The sequence below is a fragment of the Mustelus asterias genome, chromosome 19 (genome assembly GCF_964213995.1).
Source record: "Mustelus asterias chromosome 19, sMusAst1.hap1.1, whole genome shotgun sequence".
Lineage (NCBI taxonomy): Eukaryota > Metazoa > Chordata > Chondrichthyes > Carcharhiniformes > Triakidae > Mustelus > Mustelus asterias.
The window spans coordinates 11,018,544-11,037,807 of record NC_135819.1 but is presented as its reverse complement, the minus strand read 5'-3'; the positions used below and the strand labels follow the sequence as shown (position 1 = coordinate 11,037,807).

Sequence of the window (19,264 nt, the reverse complement as noted above, 5' to 3'; positions counted from 1 at the left end):
GCTTTGTCAGCCTGTGCTGCTCCCCTCAGTTATTTGTGTATATATATACCCCCAGGTCTTTCTGCTCCTGAACCCCTCTTAGAATTATATCCTTCATTTCATTTTGTCTCTTCACATCTCTCGACAAGATGCCTGTCTTTTCTCTGTGTTAACCATCTCCTGCCTTGTGTCCGTGTCCTGAACAGGGCCCCCCAGCTGAGATCATACAACCACTGCCAATGTACAGGGCGAAGACCAGGAGGCACGCTGAGACCGAACAGGCCGATGATGCCGGCGGGAATCTCTTCGACTACACGGAAGGAATGGAGGAGATCTTCGGGGCCCTGTCCTCGCTGAAAGATGAGGTGGAGCTGATGAGACGTCCCGTGGGAACGCAGAGCAACCCTGGGCGCACCTGCAAGGAGCTCAAGATCTGCCACCCGCACTTCAAAGACGGTAACGTTTTGGTACACCGCTCCCACCTCAAGTCTCCTCCAGGTTTTGGGTAACAACAAAGAAGGAGCCTCCCAACTTTGTCCCTGATGTGATTCCTTCCTGTCCCCTCGCTTTCTCCGACTCCTTCCCTGAAGGGTGTTGTCTGGCACTGAGGTGCAATCACCTTTGATTTGATGATTTAGAGTCACAGGCCGGAATTTTGCCGACACCCTCACCCTGGAATCGGATCGGGCGAGGCTCACAGAACGGAATTCTCCATTGGCCTTGGGCGGGATTTTACAAGCCTCACCCGAGGATGGTCGTAAAATCCCAGCCATGGAGTCACAGAGGTTTACAGCTTGGAAACAGGCCCTTCGGCCCAACTTGTCCATGCCGTCCAGTGTTTACTGCTAAACAAGTCCCAATTGCCCGCGTTTGGCCCATATCCCTCCATACCCATCGTACCCATGTAACTGTCTAAATGCTTTGTAAAAGACAAAATTGTACCCCCCTCTACTACTACCTCTGGCAGCTCGTTCCAGTCACTCACTCACTCTGTTTGAAAATATTGCCCCTCTAAACCTTTCCGTATCTCTCCCCTCTCACCTTAAACCTATGTCCTCTAGTTTTAGACTCCGCTACCTTAAGGAAAAGATGTTGACTATCTACCTTATCTATGCCCCTCATTATTTTATAGGCCTCTATAAGATCACCCCTCAGCCTCCTACACTCCAGGGGAAAAGTCCCAGTCTATTCAGCCTCTCCTTATAACTCAAACCATCAAATCCCAGTAGCATCGAAGTAAATCTTTTTGCATTCTTTATTGTTTAATAATATCCTTTCTATAATAGGGTGACCAGAACTGTACTTGATTTGATTTATTATTGTCACATGTACTGGGGTACAGTGAAAAGTATTGTTTCTTGTGCATCATGCAGACAAAACATACCGTTCATAGAGAAGGAAAGGAGAGAGTCCAGAATGTAGTGTTACAGTCATAGCTAGGGTGTAGAGAAAGATCAACTTAATGCAAGGTAGGTCCATTCAAAAGTCTGACAGCAGCAGGGAAGAAGCTGTTCTTGAGTCGGTTGGTGCGTGACCTCAGACTTTTGTATATTTTTCCCCCACGGAAGAAGGTGGAAGAGAGAATGTCCGGGGTCCTTGATTGTGCTGGCTGCTTTTCCGAGATCCTTGATTATATGGATATCCATCATTCACTGATAGCTCACCCATCATTCCTTCGGGGCTGACCCGAGCTGAGGAGGTGGGTGTCAAGCGGGGGGTCACGTGACATCGCCAAATGCAGACGTGCAAGCTAACTGGCTTGCAAAATTGATTTTTTAATTATATATATACTCATTCATGGAACATGGGCGTCGCTGGCTGGGCCAGCATTTATTGCCCATCCCTAGTTGCCCTTGGAGGACTGTTGAGAGTCAACCACATTGCTGTGGCTCTGGAGTCACATGTAGGCCAGACCGGGTAAGGACGGCAGATTTCCTTCCCTAAAGGACATTAGTGAATCAGATGGGTTTTTCTGACAATCGACAATGGGTCATCAGTAGATTCTTAATTCCAGATATTTTTTATTGAATTCAAATTCCACCATCTGTCGCGGTGGGATTCGAACCCGGGTCCCCAGAACATTAGCTGAGTTTCTGGATTAATAGTTTAGCGATAATACCACTAGGCCACCAGCTCCCATTTTGTCACTATTCCCATCCTATTCCTGTATTTGTCAAGACGCTCCTTAAAAGTCACTATCGTATCTGCTTCCACTACCTCCCCCGGCAGCGAGTTCCAGGCACCCACCACCCTCTGTGTAAAAAATCTGCCTCGTACATCTCCTTTAAACCTTGCCCCTCGCACCTTAAACCTGTGCCCCCTAGTAATTATCTCTTCCACCCTGGGAAAAAGCTTCTGACAATCCACTCTGTCCATGCCCCTCTTAATCTTGTAGACTTCTATCAGGTCGCCTCTCAACCACTGAAATTCCAGTGAGAACAAACCAAGTTTCTCCAACCTCTCCCCATAGCTAGAGTTGTGGTTAGTTTATTTTATTAAATTATTTTACAGGATGTGGGTGTCGCTGGCCAGGTCCAGCATTTATTGCCCGTCCCTAATTGCCCTCGAGAAGGTGGGGGGTGGGGTGGGGGGGTGGGGGGGTGGGAGGGGGAGCCGTCGCCGCCACCGCCTTGAATCGCTGCAGTCCCATGTGGTGTAGGTACACCCACAGTGCCGTTAGAGAGGGAGTGCCTGGATTTTGACCCAATGACAGCGAAGGAGCGGCCAATATATTTCCAAGTCAGGATGGTGAGTGGCTTGGAGGGGAACTTGCAAGTGGTGGCACTCCCATGTATCTGCTGCCATTGTCCTTCTCAGCGGCAGCGGTCGTGAAGGTGGTTTCAGAGGGGTCTTGGTAAGTTGCTGCAGTGCATCTTGTGGGTGGTTCACACTGCTGCCACTGTGCGTCGGTGGTGGAGGGAGTGAATGTTGGAGGTGGGATTCCAGTCCGCAAAGATTTTGTGTATGTGGACCCCCCCCCCAAAAGGCCTCCCTTCATGAATCCCATTTAAAACCGTACCATTTACCTTCTTTCCAATCACGTTACTTGGACATTAAAAGACGCCTGTTGTTCTCTCCCAGGTGATTACTGGATCGACCCCAATCAAGGTTGTGCCAAGGATTCCTTCAAGGTTTTCTGTAACTTCACTGCTGGCGGAGAGACCTGTATCTTCCCAGACAAGAAAACTGAAGGGGTGAGTTGAGCAGGGATATTACACGGTACAGCGATGTCGGAATAACGGAGCACTGCGCACAATTTAATACCAGCCAAAATGTTCACAGCCTCTCATTATTCACTCCCTCGTACCACTAGTGCTAGTCAGGCCCTTGCTCTTTGTCTTCTCCCCCATTGGTCCTTGCCTTCCTACCTTGATCATTTTCACGCGTTAAGAGAAAGAAAGCGCCCGCATTTATGTGACACTTAATCTCGTGCTTGAAGTGTTGGCCATTAATCTATTGGTGTTTGAACCATGTTCAGTTCGGTCTTTAAAAAATTTACAGCGGAGAAAGGCAGGCCCAACTGGTCCCTCATCAGTGTCTGTGCTTCAAGGGAGCCTCTCCCCGTCTTCCTTCACCTCACCCCCTCAACATATCATAACGTATGAGTTTATATCATAACATTTGAGTTTAAAAATTGGCAAGTCATGTTGCAGCTTTATAGAACCTTAGTTAGGCCGCACTTGGAATATAGTGTTCAATTCTGGTCGCCACACTACCAAGAAGGATGTGGAGGCTTTGGAGAGGGTACAGAAAAGATTTACCAGGATGTTGCCTGGTACGGAGGGCATTAGCTATGAGGAGAGGTTGGAGAAACTTGGTTTGTTCTCACTGGAGCGACGGAAGTTGAGGGGCGACCTGATAGAAGTCTACAAGATTATGAGGGGCATGGACAGAGTGGATAGTCGGAAGCTTTTTCCAAGGCTGAAAGAGTCGATTACTAGGGGGCACAGGTTTAAGGTGTGAGGGGCAAGGTTTAAAGGAGATGTACGAGGCAGATTTTTTACACAGAGGGTGGTGGGTGCCTGGAACTCGCTGCCGGGGGAGGTAGTGAAAGCGGATACGGTCGTGACTTTTGAGGGGCGTCTTGGTAAATACATGAATAGGATGGGAATAGAGGGATATGGTCCCCGGAAGGGTAGGGGGTTTTAGTACAGTCGGGCAGCATGGTCGGTGCAGGCTTGGAGGGCCGAAGGGCCTGTTCCTGTGCTGTAATTTTCTTTGTTCTTTGTCCTTTATATCCTTCCTTCCGCTCCTCCTTTCCTTCATGTGTTTATCCAGTTATCCTTAACGTCTATTTATTCGTCACAAGTAAGGCTTACATTAACACCGCAATGAAGTTACTGTGAAAATCCCCGAATCGCCACACTCTGATGCCTGTTCGGGTACACTGAGGGAGAATTTAGCATGGCCAGTGCACCCTAGCCAGCACATCTTTTAGACTGTGGGAGGAAACTGGAGCACCCGGAGGAAACCCACGCAGACACGAGGAGAAGGTGCAAACTCCACAAAGACAGTGACCCAAACTAGGAATCGAACCCGGTTCCCTGGGGCTGTGAGGCAGCAGTGCTAACCACTGTGCCACCCCTAGGAATGCTGCCTTCCATGAAAAATGGAAGGGTTCTCAATGCGGAGTCAGAATATTCCTGAAGATTTGCACTGGGGAATAGTAAAGGGAGCGGAGAGGGGGGATCTTCCTCTGTACCTATCCCTGCCCTCCGAGTGCTTGATGGAAACTTTGAGAAGCTAAGTGTCAACGCCTTCCTTTCTCGAGCACTTGGCATCCCTTCTGCCACCTTTAAGTGCTCCTGCTTAATGGTGTGAGTGTGTGTGTGAGTGTTTTAATGTAATTTGTTCTTGAAATACAGTTTGTGACAACAAAACTGTGAATCATTGTCAGTGCGTCTCCCTTGGTGAAATACCGCGTTAGTTTGCCATTCACACCTTCTATTCTCTCTATGGGCTGCCATTAGCAGCCTTTCCCCTGGTTTCTGTGGCTATGACTCATCTTTCATTCCCTCACTCTGCAGTATAAATATCTCCCACTTTCTATGCCTTTTAGCTTTGACAAAGGGTCATCTGGACTCGAAACATCAGCTCTTTTCTCTCCTCACAGATGCTGCCAGACCTGCTGAGATTTTCCAGCATTTTCTCTTTTGGTTTCAGATTCCAGCATCCGCAGTAATTTGCATTTATCCTTTGTAGTTTCTTGCGGTCTTGGGCAGAGCCATACCAAGCTGTGATACAACCAGAAAGAATGCTTTCTATGGTGCATCTGTAAAAGTTGGTGAGAGTCGTAGCTGACATGCCAAATTTCCTTAGTCTTCTGAGAAAGTAGAGGCTTTGGTGGGCTTTCTTAAGTATAGTGTCGGCATGGGGGGGGGAACCAGGACAGGTTGTTGGTGATCTGGACACCTAAGAACTTGAAGCTCTCGACCCTTTCTACTTCGTCCCCGTTGATGTAGACAGGGGCATGTTCTCCTTTACGCTTCCTGAAGTCGATGACAATCTCCTTCATTTGTCTTCCAGGTTAAAGTTTCTTCTTGGCAAAGGGATAAACCTGGGATGTGGTACAGCAAATTCAAACGAGGCAAGCAGGTAAGATCTCCCGGAATGAGCAATATATCGACACGCGTCGTATGAACAAAGGATGGAGAATTATCAGACAAAAGGGACATCACAAGCTGGTTTTTATTCATGAGCTGTGTTGCAGATGAATGTGTGTGTTATTGTGTACAGCGCTCCTCACAGTACGCACATCACATTAAGTGTCACCCATAGCTGGGTTGGTAGCCCTAGAATCATAGACGTTTACAGCATGGAAACAGGCCCTTTGGCCCAACTTGTCCATGCCACACTGAAGCTAGCCCCAATTGCTCACGTTTGGCCCATATCCCTCTATACCCATTGTACCCATGTAACTATCTAAATGCTTTTTAAAGGACAAAATTGTACCCGCCTCTACTACTACCTCTGGCAGCTTGTTCCAGATACTCACCACCCTCTGGGTGATAAAATTGCCCCTCTGGACCCTTTTGTATCTCTCCCCTCTCACCTTAAACCTATGCCCTCTAGTTTTAGACTCCCCTACCTTTGGGAAAAGATGTTAATTATCTAGCTGATCTATGCCCCTCATTATTTTATAGACCTCTATAAGGTCACCCCTCAGCCTCCTACGCTCCAGAGAAAAAAGTCCCAGTCTATCCAGTCTCTCCTTATAACTCAAATCATCAAGTCCCGGTAGCATCCTAGTAAATCTTTTCTGCACTCTTTCTAGTTTAATAATATCCTTTCTATAATAGGGTGACCCTCTTGCCTCCTGGCTGTGGGTTCAAGTCCCGCTCCGGAGACTTGCAGACAGAAATCTCGGCTGACCCTCTGCGTACAGCACCAAGGGAGTGCTGCAACTTTGGGTGGTACCATCGTTCAGATAAGATGATAACACACAGCCCCTCATTGTCTGCCCCCTCAGGTGGACAGCAGAGGCAGTATTGAAGATCAGGGAAGTATCTCCCCATGTTCGCCCCACAGGTGGCACAGTGGTTAGCGCTGCTGCCTCACAGCACCAGGGACCCAGTTTTTTTTTTCATAGAATCCCTATAGTGCAGAAGGAGGCCATTCGGCCCATCGAGTCTGCACCAACCACAATCCCACCCAGGCCTTATCCCCATAACCCTACTTATTTACCCTACTAACCCCCTGACACTAAGGGGCAGTTTAGCATGGCCAATCCACCTAACCCGCACATCTTTGGACATTAATAGGCAATTTAGCACGGCCAATCCACCTAACCTGCCCATGTTTGGGCTATGGGAGGAAACCGGAGCACCCGGAGGAAACCCACGCAGACACGGGGAGAATGTGCAGACTCCACACAGACGGTGACCCGAGCCAGGAATCGAACCCGGGTCCCTGGTGCAGTGTGCCACCGTGCCGCCCTTGGGTCACTGTCCGTCTGGAGTTTGCACTTCTCCCCGTGTCTGCGTGGGTTTCCTCCGGTTTCCTCCGACAGTCCAAAGATGGGTAGGTTAGGTGGATTGGCTGTGGTGAATGTACGGGGTTATGGGACGTGCAAGTTCTATTTTGGAGAGTCAGTGCAGACTCAATGGGGCGAATGGCCTTCGACACTGTCGGGATTCTATGTTTGCTTTCTGTCTGACTGGGCACTGAATGATCCCATTCCCTGGCCCGATCCTTGCCTCGCCATTTTGTTTTCACGTGCAGCCCGTTTCTTGTCTTTCCCCCAGCTAATGTACACGGATTCTGACGGCAACCCCGTCCATGTGGTGCAGATGACCTTCCTGCGCCTTCTGAGCGCCACAGCCCGGCAGAGGTTCATTTACAACTGCCAGCAGTCCATCGCCTGGTACGACTCTGTCACCAAAAGCTATCAGAAGGCGGTGCGGTTCCTTGGAGCCAATGGCGAGGAGTTGTCCTACACTAAGACACCATACATCAGTGCCATCTATGATGGCTGCAAGGTAAACGAAAACGGTTCTTGTCATTGGGGGTCACGGGAAGCGTGTGATTGGGGGGGGAGGGGGGAGAGGGATGGGGTGGAGGGAGGGGGTGGGAGGTGCAGGGAGGGGGTGGGAGGTGGAGGGAGGGAGGGGAGGGGAGGGAAATGGGGAGGAGGGGGTGGGGGAAGGGTGAGGGGGTGGGGAGAGGGGGGAAGTGGGGGTAGGGGGGTGGGGGGAAAGGGTGGGGAATGGGGTAGGGGGGAATGTGGGGAATGGGGTGGGGGAGGGGGGACAGTGGGGGGATGGGGTGGGGGAGGGAGTGGGGGGGCAGGTGGGGGCTGGGGTGGGGGGGAGGTGGGGGTAGGGGAGGATGGGGAGGGGGGAATGGCGTGGGGAGAGCAGGTTGGGGAGGGGGGATGGGGGTGGGAGGAGGTGGTGGGGGGAGGTGGAGGGGGTGCTAAAGAGCCCCTCGTGCCTATGTTCAGGACTTAACCTGGACACTGTGTTCATACAGTGTTAATACCCTCCTGGGCTGGCACTCTGTAGTGACTGCAATCAGGCCATTGAGGTTGGCCGATTGGAATATGAACTCCTTGATTAAGGATCCAATTGTTGGGCCAATCAGGGTGTCTTTTCCTTGTATTTAACCGGGAGTGTCAGTTCCTCTGGCGCTCCCGAAGGTAGACTGCTGACTGCGAGCACTCTGTGTACTGCTGTTGGAATTGGAAATAAAGGGATTTTGGTGAAGGGACTTCTGCCTCTGAAGAATTATCCCAGAGTCCCAATGCAGTTCTGAGGAAGTGCTGCACTGTTGGAGGTGTCATCATTCGGATCAAACATTAGGCCAGGTCCATCTATCTCCTTGGGAGGTCAAAAGCATTGTTGGAAGGGAGTTCTCCCTCGTGTCCTGGTCAATATTTAACCCTCAGTTAACGTTACCAGAACAGTGTACTCGGTTGTTAACCACATTGCTGTTTGTGCCTCCCGATTGTGTCCCCGTGTTGCCTCTATCGTAAGAATGACCACATTTCAAAAGTATTTCATTGTTTGTAAAGGGCTTTGCGACACGGCCAAGCTTGTGAAAGGTGCTACAGAAATGCTAGACTTTCGCTCTCCTTGATTCCAGTGGGTTGTTGTAAAACCCATCTAGTTCACTCATGTCCCTTTAGGGAAGGAAATCTGCCGTCCTTACCCGGTCTGGCCTACATGTGACTCCAGAGACACAGCAATGTGGTTGACTCTCAACTGGCCTCTGAAATGGCCGAGCGAGACACTCAGTTCAAGGGGCAATTAGGGACGAGCAACAAGTGCTGGTCTTGCCAATAATGCCCACATCCCCAGACAGACTGAGGAAAAATAAATTCAAGAGAATGTAGCTTGCGAAAGAGATTCAGGGGATGCAGATTTGGCTTGAGGAAGAAGATGCATAAAATTGTGTTTAGGTCCAAAATAAAAAGACCATTTGCCAGCAATGGGGGGGTAGATTTGCCACACCCCCCCCCCCCCCCCCCCCCAACCCCCATTCTATCTCACACCTTCTTGCGTCCAAAGTTGGATGGTCCACTAGATCTCAGTTGGAAAACGCGCACATCTCTTTGCCGCAGCGAGGGGGAGAAGTGTGTGCGAGAGCCGTAAGATCGACCGCACCGTGGGGCGGCACGGTGGTTAGCGCTGCTGCTTCACAGCGCCAGGGACCTGGGTTCGATTCCCGGCTTGGGTCACTGTCTGTGTGGAGTCTGCACATTGTCCCTGTGTCTGCGTGGGTTTCCTCCGAGTGCTCCGGTTGCCTCCCACAGTCCAAAGATGTGTAGGTTAGGTTGATTGGCCATGCTAAATTGCCCCTTAGTGTCCAAAGATGTGCAGGTTAGGTGGATTGGCCATGCTAAATTGCCCCTTAGTATCCCAAAATGTGTGGGTTAGGTGGATTGGCCATGCTAAATTGCCCCTTAGTGTCCAAAGATGTGCAGGTTAGGTGGATTGGCCATGCTAAAGTGCCCCTTAGTGTCCAAAGATCTGCAGGTTAGGTGGATTGGCCATGCTAAATTGCCCCTTAGTATCCCAAAATGTGTGGGTTAGGTGGATTGGCCATGCGAAATTGCCCCTTAGTGTCCAAAGATATGCAGCGTTAGGTGGATTGGCCATGCTAAATTGTCCCTTAGTATCCCAAAATGTGCAGGTTAGGTGGATTGGCCATGCTAAATTGCCCCTTAGTGTCCAAAGATGTGCAGGATAGGTGAATTGGCCATGGTAAATTGCGCCTTACTGTCCAAAGATGTGTCAGTTAGATGGATTGGCCATGCAAAATTGACCCTAGTGCCAGGAGGACGAGCTAGGGTCAGTGCATGGGGTTACGGGGATAGGGCCTGGGTGAGATTGTGGTCGGTGCAGGCTCGATGGGCCGAATGGCCTCCTTCTGCACTGTCGGGATTCGATGATTCTCTCCGCTTGACGTTGCTTTGTGCTTCTGACTCTTGCAGCTGAGGAAGGGTTCTGATCGGACAGTGCTGGAGATTGACTCACCGCGGGTTGTCGACCTGCCCATCAAGGACATCGCCGTGACTGACTTTGGTGAACACCAGCAGAAGTTTGGCTTTGAGGTTGGCCCTGTCTGTTTCAGCAGCTAAGCCTCAGAAAACAGAACTGCTTGTCCGACTATTCCCCCCACCCCCGTTTCTCTTTCTCCCTCCTTTTTTTTTGTAATGCAAAATGCACATTGTTTTTTGTATTTCATTTTGTCTCTATTAACCATGCTGCAGATGGGTGTGTTTTTTTTGTTTTATTGTGTGTTAAGGACAATAAATAATTCCTGCCCTTGTGGGGCCAAAGTCTTATGACCTATTGAAGAGGCCAAGTCAGTGGTGGTTGTCCCTTAGGTCATTCCGAATGCCACAACTGACCCAGGGTGATGGTAGATAGCTGGGGAGTCTTCTACCAGCATCTCTCGATCGCTGTAGAGGGCTTGTGCACCAAACCTTCCCCCTTCAGCAAGTGCCCTTTCTCTGGAAGGATCCAACATGTCATCTGGTTCTTCGCAGGTGGAGAGTCGCTTAGGCCAAGAAATTGTGTTAAAAGCTAGTCCCCTGGACACTAATCTTCTCACACTATTGAAACTCAGAACGCTGGTCATTTGGTTCTCTGAAGGCCACATTTTGTTCGAAAGAAAAAACCTGAAACTATGTTGTGACCACAAGAAAATTGACTACCTCCTACCCTCCCCCCGCTCCCCTCGACCTTTTCAGGTCTAACAGCACTCTCCCCTGTTGCAATGTATTGAGCCTGTCCGGCAGAGAGCATCAGATTGAGCCCGGATTCATGGACATTCCCAGCACGCTAGACGTTCCTGAGCCGCTTCTGCTTGCAATGGGGATTATGGCATCCACGTCATGACATTGAGTCTACACTTCAGCTCAACTCAAGGCTGGCATTTACGTGAACCTCCGCCCTTCATTCCAAATCTCATTTCTCTTTACATTGAAGATCTCTGGTGCTAAGGAGAGAGGGTCATTGTTCTACAGATGGAGTAGGGTGAAATATTCAATCCCCAGAAACCTGACTCAATCCAAATCTCTGCATTTAGACTTTTCCTACATCCCCTTGCTATTGGCCCTCTGGTTTAGCGAGTTTGCCCTTCGCCCTTCATTGGATGGCAAGACTTCCTTCTGGTCACTAATTGGCCGAACTGGAGGAAGGTGATTGAGTGGCGCGGTGGTTAGCACCGCTGTCTCGCAGCACCAGGGACCCGGGTTCAATTCCGGCCTTGGGTCACTGTCTGTGTGGAGTCTGCACGTTCTCCCCGTGTCTGCGTGGGGTTTCCTCCGGGTGCTCCGGTTTCCTCTCACAGTCCAAAGATGTGCAGGTTAGGTGGATTGGCCTTGCTAAATTGTCCCTTAGTGTCCCAAGATGTGCAAGTTAGGTGGATTAGCCATGCTAAATTGTCCCTTAGTGTCCCAAGCTGTGCAAGTTAGGTGGATTGGCCATGCTAAATTGTCCCTTAGTGTCCCAAGATGTGCAAGTTAGGTGGATTAGCCATGCTAAATTGTCCCTTAGTGTCCCAAGCTGTGCAAGTTAGGTGGATTGGCCATGCTAAATTGTCCCTTAGTGTCCCAAGCTGTGCAAGTTAGGTGGATTGGCCATGCTAAATTGCCCTTTAGTGTCCCAAGCTGTGCAAGTTAGGTGGATTGGCCATGCTAAATTGCCCTTTAGTGTCCAAAGATGTGTAGGTTAGGTGGATTGGCCATGCTAAATTGCCCCTTGGTATCCCAGGATGTGCAGGTTAGGCGGATTGGCCATGCTAAATGCACAGTGTTATGGGGATGGGGCGAAGAGGAGGGCCTGGGTGGGAAGTCCTTTCAGAGAGTTGGTGCAGACTTGACGGGCCGAATAGCCTCTGTCTGCACTGTCGGGATCCTGCAGTTCTATGAGTGATTGTCTTCCCCATGGCGTGGGCTCCGCATCCCTGTTTGAGCCCAAAGGTTGGGTCCTGAAATGTATATGAAACTCTTGCGACATTTGCTCTGTTCCATTGCAACTGGCACCAATGCCTTGAAAGACATTAAATCTCCAAGTTTGACTAAAATGTGGGTTTTAATACCCTCCAACATTTCCAAACCCAGCAAGTATCCCACCACATATTGGAAACATTCTATGGAATATTTAATTGCCTTGAGGCACACCACACCTTACCCTGCAATGTTCAACTGACTAGATTTACGGGATTTTGATACGCGATGGCTCAGTGGCATTATCACGAGACTATTAATCCAGAAACTCAGCTAATGTTCTGGGGACCCGGGTTCGAATCCCACCACGGCAGATGGTGGAATTTGAATTCCATAACAAAATCTGGAATTAAGAATTAACAGATGACCATGAAGCCATTGTCAGAAAAACCCATCTGGTTTACTAATGTCCTTTAGGGAAGGAAATCTGCCATCCTTACCCGGTCTGGCCTACATGTGACGATGTGGCGACGCCGTCCACTTCTTTGCAGTAATCCGTTCTGTTCAGTATGATGATGGCCCCTCCTTTGTCTGCTGGTTTGATGACAATGTTGCGGTTGGTCTTGAGAACGCGGATGGCGCTCTCAAGATGTGACTCCAGAGCCACAGCAATGTGGTTGACTCTTAACAGCTCTCCAAGGGCAACTCGGGATGGGCAATAAATGCTGGCCCAGCCAGTGACACCCATGTCCCACGAATGAATAAAAAAGCTCCCACTTTCAAGTGACCAGAGGTCCAAGCTGAACAACAGGAGACGAAGCGATTCTTTGTAAGATCCTAGCTTGAAACAATCAGCGCACGATCTATTCCTTAACGCCACTCAGTGAAGAGTCTGCGACAATCTCGAATTCCAACAGATGTGGCTACACTTTGTGCCTTCATCTCTTGTCTGAGTCTTCCCTTCCAACGCAATACCTCTGCTTAGAGAGATGAGGAGAGTATTTTTCTACACAATGTACGGTGATGATCGGGAACCAGATCTAAGCCCTTGAGAGGCAGGGGTAGAAAATTTGCCAGGCTCTGAAAAGGGCAAGAGGGAATGGGGTTAATTGGACGGCACTTTCAGAGGTCCAGCACAGACACAATGGACCGAATGGCCCCATTCTGTGCTGTATCGTTCTATGAGATTGGGAGGAAATGGTGCAAAAAATCCCTGGGCTATGAATCCCTCTATTGTACAGAGCTTCCGTGTTATTCCCGTATGACAGTTAAATACGTACAGCATGAGCTTCCAGGGCTAACCTAATCGGTAGGCAGTTGAAAAATGACCACCAGATAATTTAAGTTAGTGAATTTAAATGAGCAAGTGAATAAAATGCCATTTTTGTAAAATAAGTATTGGCTGTTCCTTGTCTGTGGCCTCCTCCCTCATGTTTGGATAATCACTGCCCATTTCCTCTTTGGGTTGGACCCACCACGCACGCACCGTTCCCCCGGGCTTCACCAAGAGAAGCACGGGCATCAAGGCACCCATAACAAATGTGCTTGGACCATCACTGCCCAATTGCTTGGGGCATTGAGTGTAAACGGCACATGCCATGCTAATTGGGTAGCTCCTATCAAAGAGCTGGACTTGATGGGTTGAATGGACTCCTTCACCCCCCCCCCCCTCCCCCCTGCCCCCCACACCACCCTCGTGCTGTGCGGTTCTATCAGGTTGGAAGGAAAGTGCAAATGGTGTCAACACCCTGGGGTAAATGATCCCCCAGTTGTTCGGAGCTCCTGTGCAACATCGCTACGTCTGGCCGTCAATGCCAATGTTCACTGGGTGCAACACTGGACGATACTCTGTGCCAGTTGGCACTGCTGAGGGGGTACAGAGGGTGGCTGATATGGGAGAAGCAAGGAGGCCGCACTGACGCCCTGACAGATCGGAGGTTTGAAGCTGTGGCCCTTTGGAGGGTGACAAGGGCCACAGATAGGCTAGTTCCACCATCTTGCCCAGTGACCCGCTTGGTACTTGCACCTCCAGTCTGGGGGCAGTCGAAGGCGTATCATTTTGTCTTTTCGCCCTCCTATACCTGACCATGGTGAGGCTGCAATCACCTTAGGAAGCACAACTACCAATAAAAAATAGAAATTGTCAATCTGTTGCCTACTGGTAGACCAAGAGCAAGTGACCAAACGCGAACCATCGATGGCCTTTTTAAAGGGGCAGATGTTACCTTTCCCAAAAAAAAAAGACTTGGCACCTTCTCTCTCATCGCCAGGAAAATACAAATTTAATATATATATCAAGGCGAATAAAAAACAAAGGGGGAGATTAATTTTTACAAAATTGCTACAGACCATTTCATCTTGACCCTTTACCCCCCCCCCACCCCAATTCTTCCTGGTTTTACTGTGACAGACATGGTCTGGAATTCTCCGGACGTTCGCGCCCCGGGGACGGGGAATCCGGCGCTCAGCTAAATTTCTGTTGACTCCAGCGGGAATCCGTGAAGGGCCGGAGAATTCCAGCCTTGATTCTTCTCGAACCAAAATTTCTTATTGGTGCTAATCTCGACATGCCAAAACTGTATTAAAACTGTGTTGCTTGACTTTATTTTGTGACGAAAAAATAATTTATGGAGTTGTGTTAATTTTTAGTTGCTGCTTGAGCTGTCGGCATAATTTATTTCAGTTTAAGGTGCTTTTGTGTATATAAATATTTTTTGTTTTAAGAAGATTAAAAACATTTGGATTAGATTTATTAAGCTTTTGGGCAGAGGTTAAGAAATTCACGTTGACCTTAGGGGTCAGTAGCCTCAGGCTATCAAAATGTCGGGGACTTGGAAGCCATTTTTAGTCCACATTCTTGACTACTTGTCCTGGATTGCCTCAGAAGAGACTTTCCAAGATGGCGCACCAATTACGCTCCCTGCTTCACCAGTTTCTGAGGTAGAGAGCTTAGGCTGGTCTGGGGTTTTATTTGGCTGAGGGGAGATGGTTAGCACTGCTGCCTCACAGGGTTCGATTCCCGGCTTGGGTCACTATCTGCGGGGAGTCTGCTCCCCGTGTCTGCGTGGGGTTTCCTCCGGGTGCTCCGGTTTGCGCTCTCAATCCAAAAGACGTGCTGGTTAGGGTGCATTGGCAGTGCTAAATTCTCCCTCAGTGTACCCAAACAGGCACCATGGAGTGTGGCGACTAGGGGATTTTCACAGTAAACTCCATTGTAGTGTTAATGTAAGCCTACTTGTGACGCTAGTAAGTAAACTGAAAGTTAAACGTGTGCCCTCCCTATTTGCCACAGGCTAGGGTGAGGAAGGTTAGCCACTTCCTGATGATTATCCGGTGATTTGCACTGGTGTTGGGTTACCCCCAATGGGCCTTGGGTGAGTGGGAGAGTCTTGGGGCCGAATGGCCTGTCGGCCATCTTGGCTCACAAAATGGAGTGGGGCCACTTGGGTCAGGGCCCCTGCCATCTTCTGGGATCATCTTCCAGCGAGACTTTGCAATCTTGGAGGAAGAGGATGAGAAACCCCACCTGTGACACCAAAGTACCTATTGTAAACTCTTTTTTTCAAGAGTTTTTGATGAACTAAATAGCGATGAAGTAAAAATGAACTGTACCCACTGGACTCATCATTATGCCATTGAACCTCAGATTTCTCCCTGGGATAGTTAACGAGGTATACAGTACAGAAACAGGCCATTCAGCCCATCCAATCCATGCTGGTGTTTACACTCCATTTCATCCTCTGCATTTCCTTATCTAAATCTGCCTCTATTTCCTTCTCCCTCAAATACTTGTCCAGCTTCCTCGCAAATCTATCCGTACCATTTGCTTCGACTGCTCCCCGTGGGAGCCAGTTCCACATTCTCACTGCTCTCTGGGTGAACTGGTTTCTCTCGAATTCCCTGTTGGATTTCTCGGTGACTGTCTGATATTGACGGCCTCGAGTAATGCCCTTCCCCACGAGAGGAAACATTCTTTCTTTCGTCCACTCCATCAAAATATACAGAAGTGAATTTCATATAGTTCCTGGGGTTAGCCTGGATGTGGGTGGGGGGAAAGGGGAACTCAGAGTGACAAATATTCCTCAGCTTCCAGACTTGACTATTTTGCTGTTCACACCACCCATCTTCGGCTCATCTGAAACGCTGCCTCTTGAATCCTATCCCCCCTCTCCACCGCATCCCTCTTCTTCCCCCACCCCCCCAATTCTGACTTACATTTATCCCTGGTTCCCCTAAGGCCTGAGAAGCTATAATTCCATTCCCAGTGTATAAACCTCTGCATCCCCTTTCCTTTCCTTATATCCCTAATCTTCTTCAACACTCCTCTTCTATCTCCAGTTTCCTAGGCAACCTTCCCCCCTGCTTCCCGGAGTCAATGGCAGCCGTGAGTTAAGCTGCAATGGGGCCCTAAAAGCCGCAGTGCCCTCCTTAAACCTCTCTGCCTCCCCGTTCCTCCCTCCCTCACTTCTCTTCCTTCACCTGTTTGACCAGGCTTGATGTTGCCTCCTCCTCCTCCAGCTTAGTACCTCTGTGAAGTACCTTAGAAACATAGAAATTAGAAGCAGGAGTAGGCCATTCGGCCCATCGAGCCTGCTCCGCCATTCATTTCGATCATGGCGGGAGATACTGGAAGCGGATACAATAGTGACTTTTAAGGGGCGTTCTTGACAAATACATGAATAGGATGGGAATAGGGGGATATGGTCCCCGGAAGAGTAGGGGGTTTTAGTTCAGATGGGCAACATGGTCGGTGCAGGCTTGGAGGGCCGAAGGGCCTGTTCCTGTGCTGTAATTTTCTTTGTTCTTTGCTCTTTGGCTGATCATCAAATTCAATATCCTGATCCCCCCTTCCCCCCATATCCCTTGACCCCTTTGGCCCCAAGAGCTACATCTAATTTCTTCTTGAAATCACACAACGTTTTGGCCTCAACTGTGGGAGTGACTTCCACCCATTCGCCACCCTCTGGGTGAAGAAATTTCTCCTCACCTCAGTCCTAAAATGTTTACCCCTTATCCTCAAACTATGACCCCTAGTTCTGGACTCCCCCCACCATCGGGAACATTCCTTCTGAATCTACCCCCTGTTAGAATTTCATAAGTTTCAGTGAGATCCCCTCTCACTCCCCGCCCGACCCCGTACACTGAGCTCAACTGGAGATGGATGAACTGTTGTATCGAGTTGGATTTTTAAATTGTGGGGCTACTGATCTTTAGGGTTGAAGACTCTGTATTGGAAGGTATTTCTACCTCTTCTCTAAGCGCTCATGTATATGTACCGCCATTATAATCCTATACCACTGTATCATATACGGCACTCTTGAGACGGACCGTGTTGTGCCTACTCCATATGTTCGCTCCCCTGTATAGGAGGAAGGGAGAGTAGGAACGTCTCTGCATAATTCGCCATGAAGCCTAATTCCTAGTTAGCGCACTTGTAGGGTGTTGGCATATTCTTCCTGTATCAATAAAACATGCAAGTATTCACATAACCTTTCTCCCAGAGCATCACCTCGACACTTATGTAGCTTCTTCAAGGGCCAAGCTGAACAACAACAATAAGGGTGATTTGCTTGTGTATGCACTGGAGCTAGGAATGCATAGGCGTTACCGGGGAGGTGGGGGTGGCGGGGGGTGGGGAGGGGAATTGGATCGAAAGGGTATATGCACCTCAGGAATTCGAGGTACGCAACCAAAATCCATTGGGTTAGATTGGAGGATGAGGGAGAAAAAGATATAATGACGTGTTGGAGGTTGCGCTGGGTCGCCTGATCTTTTTGGGGGAATTGGCAGAAGATTCTACAGTTGTGCCCAGGGGCTGGGAGGGAGGGTGGGAGTAGATATCATCAGTAGGGTCCCAGGTCAACCAGTGCCTCTTGTTGGTCATTGGGCATGGCGGGTTGGAGACCTGGCTGGTGATGCCCTCTTCAAGTCCGTTGGGTGGCAAACCCCCCACCCCCGCCACCCAACCCCCTCCCAGTGGAACCATAACTCCCCTCCAGAGCGAGCAACCTCTCAAGAGAAGAAAGCGCTCTGTTCGGATTTCCGATCTCGCCGTCCGTGGGTTCTCCATACTTTGCCCTCCGGTTCCGAGCCTGCAATGACCTGGTGCTAACTTTCATGCGGTGCTTTTTATATGGGTTTCCTCCCTCTGTCTGTGATATATGTTTGTACATTGGAGTGTCAAGCACTGAAAAAAAATACAGGTTGCTTTGTTATAAGGTCTGTAGCATATTAATGCAGTAAAAAAAATTTGATATTCAGGAGAAAAAAATATGTAAATTTAGTTACAAAATTAAAAAAAAAATGCAATTGACTTTGTCTCCGAATTCTCATTCCTGCTGCTGCGTACCTCATGAGATTGGCTGGAATTATCTACCGCTCCCAATGAGGGGGAATCTACCAGACCTGCGGAGGGTGAGCCATGCCGTGGCTTCCTGCTGAAGGTTTTGGTGGGGTGCGCGGGGTGCGGGGGCGGGGGGGGGTGCTCTGTACACAACAGGAAATCCCATTGACCGCGGCAGTTGGTTACCTGGGATGGAATATTTAAGTTATGAAGAGAGGTTGGATAGGCTTGGATTGTTTTCTCTGGAGCAGAGAAGACTGAAGGGGTGACCCTCACCCCCTCAAAAAAAAAAGGGCGGCATGGACAAGTTGGGCCGAAGGGCCTGTTTCCATGCTGTAAACCTCTGTGACTCTGATTGAGGTGTACAAGATTATGAGGGGCATGGACAGGGTGGATAGGGAACAGCTGTTCCCCTTAGTTGAAGGGTCAGTTACGAGGGGGCACAAGTTAAAAGTGAGGGGGTGGGAGGTTTAGGGGGTATTTGAGAAAAAGGTTTTTTACTCAGAGGGTGGTGAGGGTCTGGAATGCGCTGCCTGGGAGGGTGGTGGAGACGGGATGCCTCACATCCTTTAAAAAGTACCTGGATGAGCACTTGGCACATTGTAACATTCAGGGCTATGGACCAAGTGCTGGCAAGTGGGATTGGGTGGGCAGGCCAGGGGCTTTCATGTATTGGTGCAGACTTGATGGGCCGAAGGGCCTCTTTGGTACTGTAGTATTCTGCGTTTCTGTGACTAGAAGAACCAGCCGCCAGCCAGTGGATGTACAAGGAACGTGGAAAATTAATTACAAAAAGTTCAGAGCTTGAAGCAAACCAGATGTCAAAGGGTGTGCGTGTGGCTTTAAGGCTTCCCAAGAGCCTCCTCCCTCGTCGCCATCTCAACCAATGATCAAATCCTTCTATTCCCTTTTTTCCCTTATCACAGAATAGAACAGAATTCTTACAGGACAGAAGGAGACCATTCAGCCCATCAAGCTGAAGGAGACCATTCAGCAACAACTCTCCACCAGGGGTGTGGATTTGACTCCGGCCTTGGTTGACTCTG

General features: G+C 49.4%; 1 protein-coding gene across 1 annotated transcript in view; it reads left to right on the top strand.

Moving 5' to 3' along the window:
• Positions 1–18,157, top strand: part of LOC144507597 (uncharacterized) — a 282,765-nt gene extending 264,608 nt beyond the window's left edge. The window contains exons 46-50 of the mRNA XM_078234752.1: positions 186–435; positions 3,061–3,173; positions 5,506–5,574; positions 7,224–7,457; positions 9,914–18,157. Coding sequence (XP_078090878.1) covers positions 186–435; positions 3,061–3,173; positions 5,506–5,574; positions 7,224–7,457; positions 9,914–10,060 — 813 coding nt within the window. The 3' untranslated portion in view covers positions 10,061–18,157. The remainder of the gene's footprint in view (positions 1–185; positions 436–3,060; positions 3,174–5,505; positions 5,575–7,223; positions 7,458–9,913) is intronic.
• Positions 18,158–19,264: the final 1,107 nt, after the last annotated feature.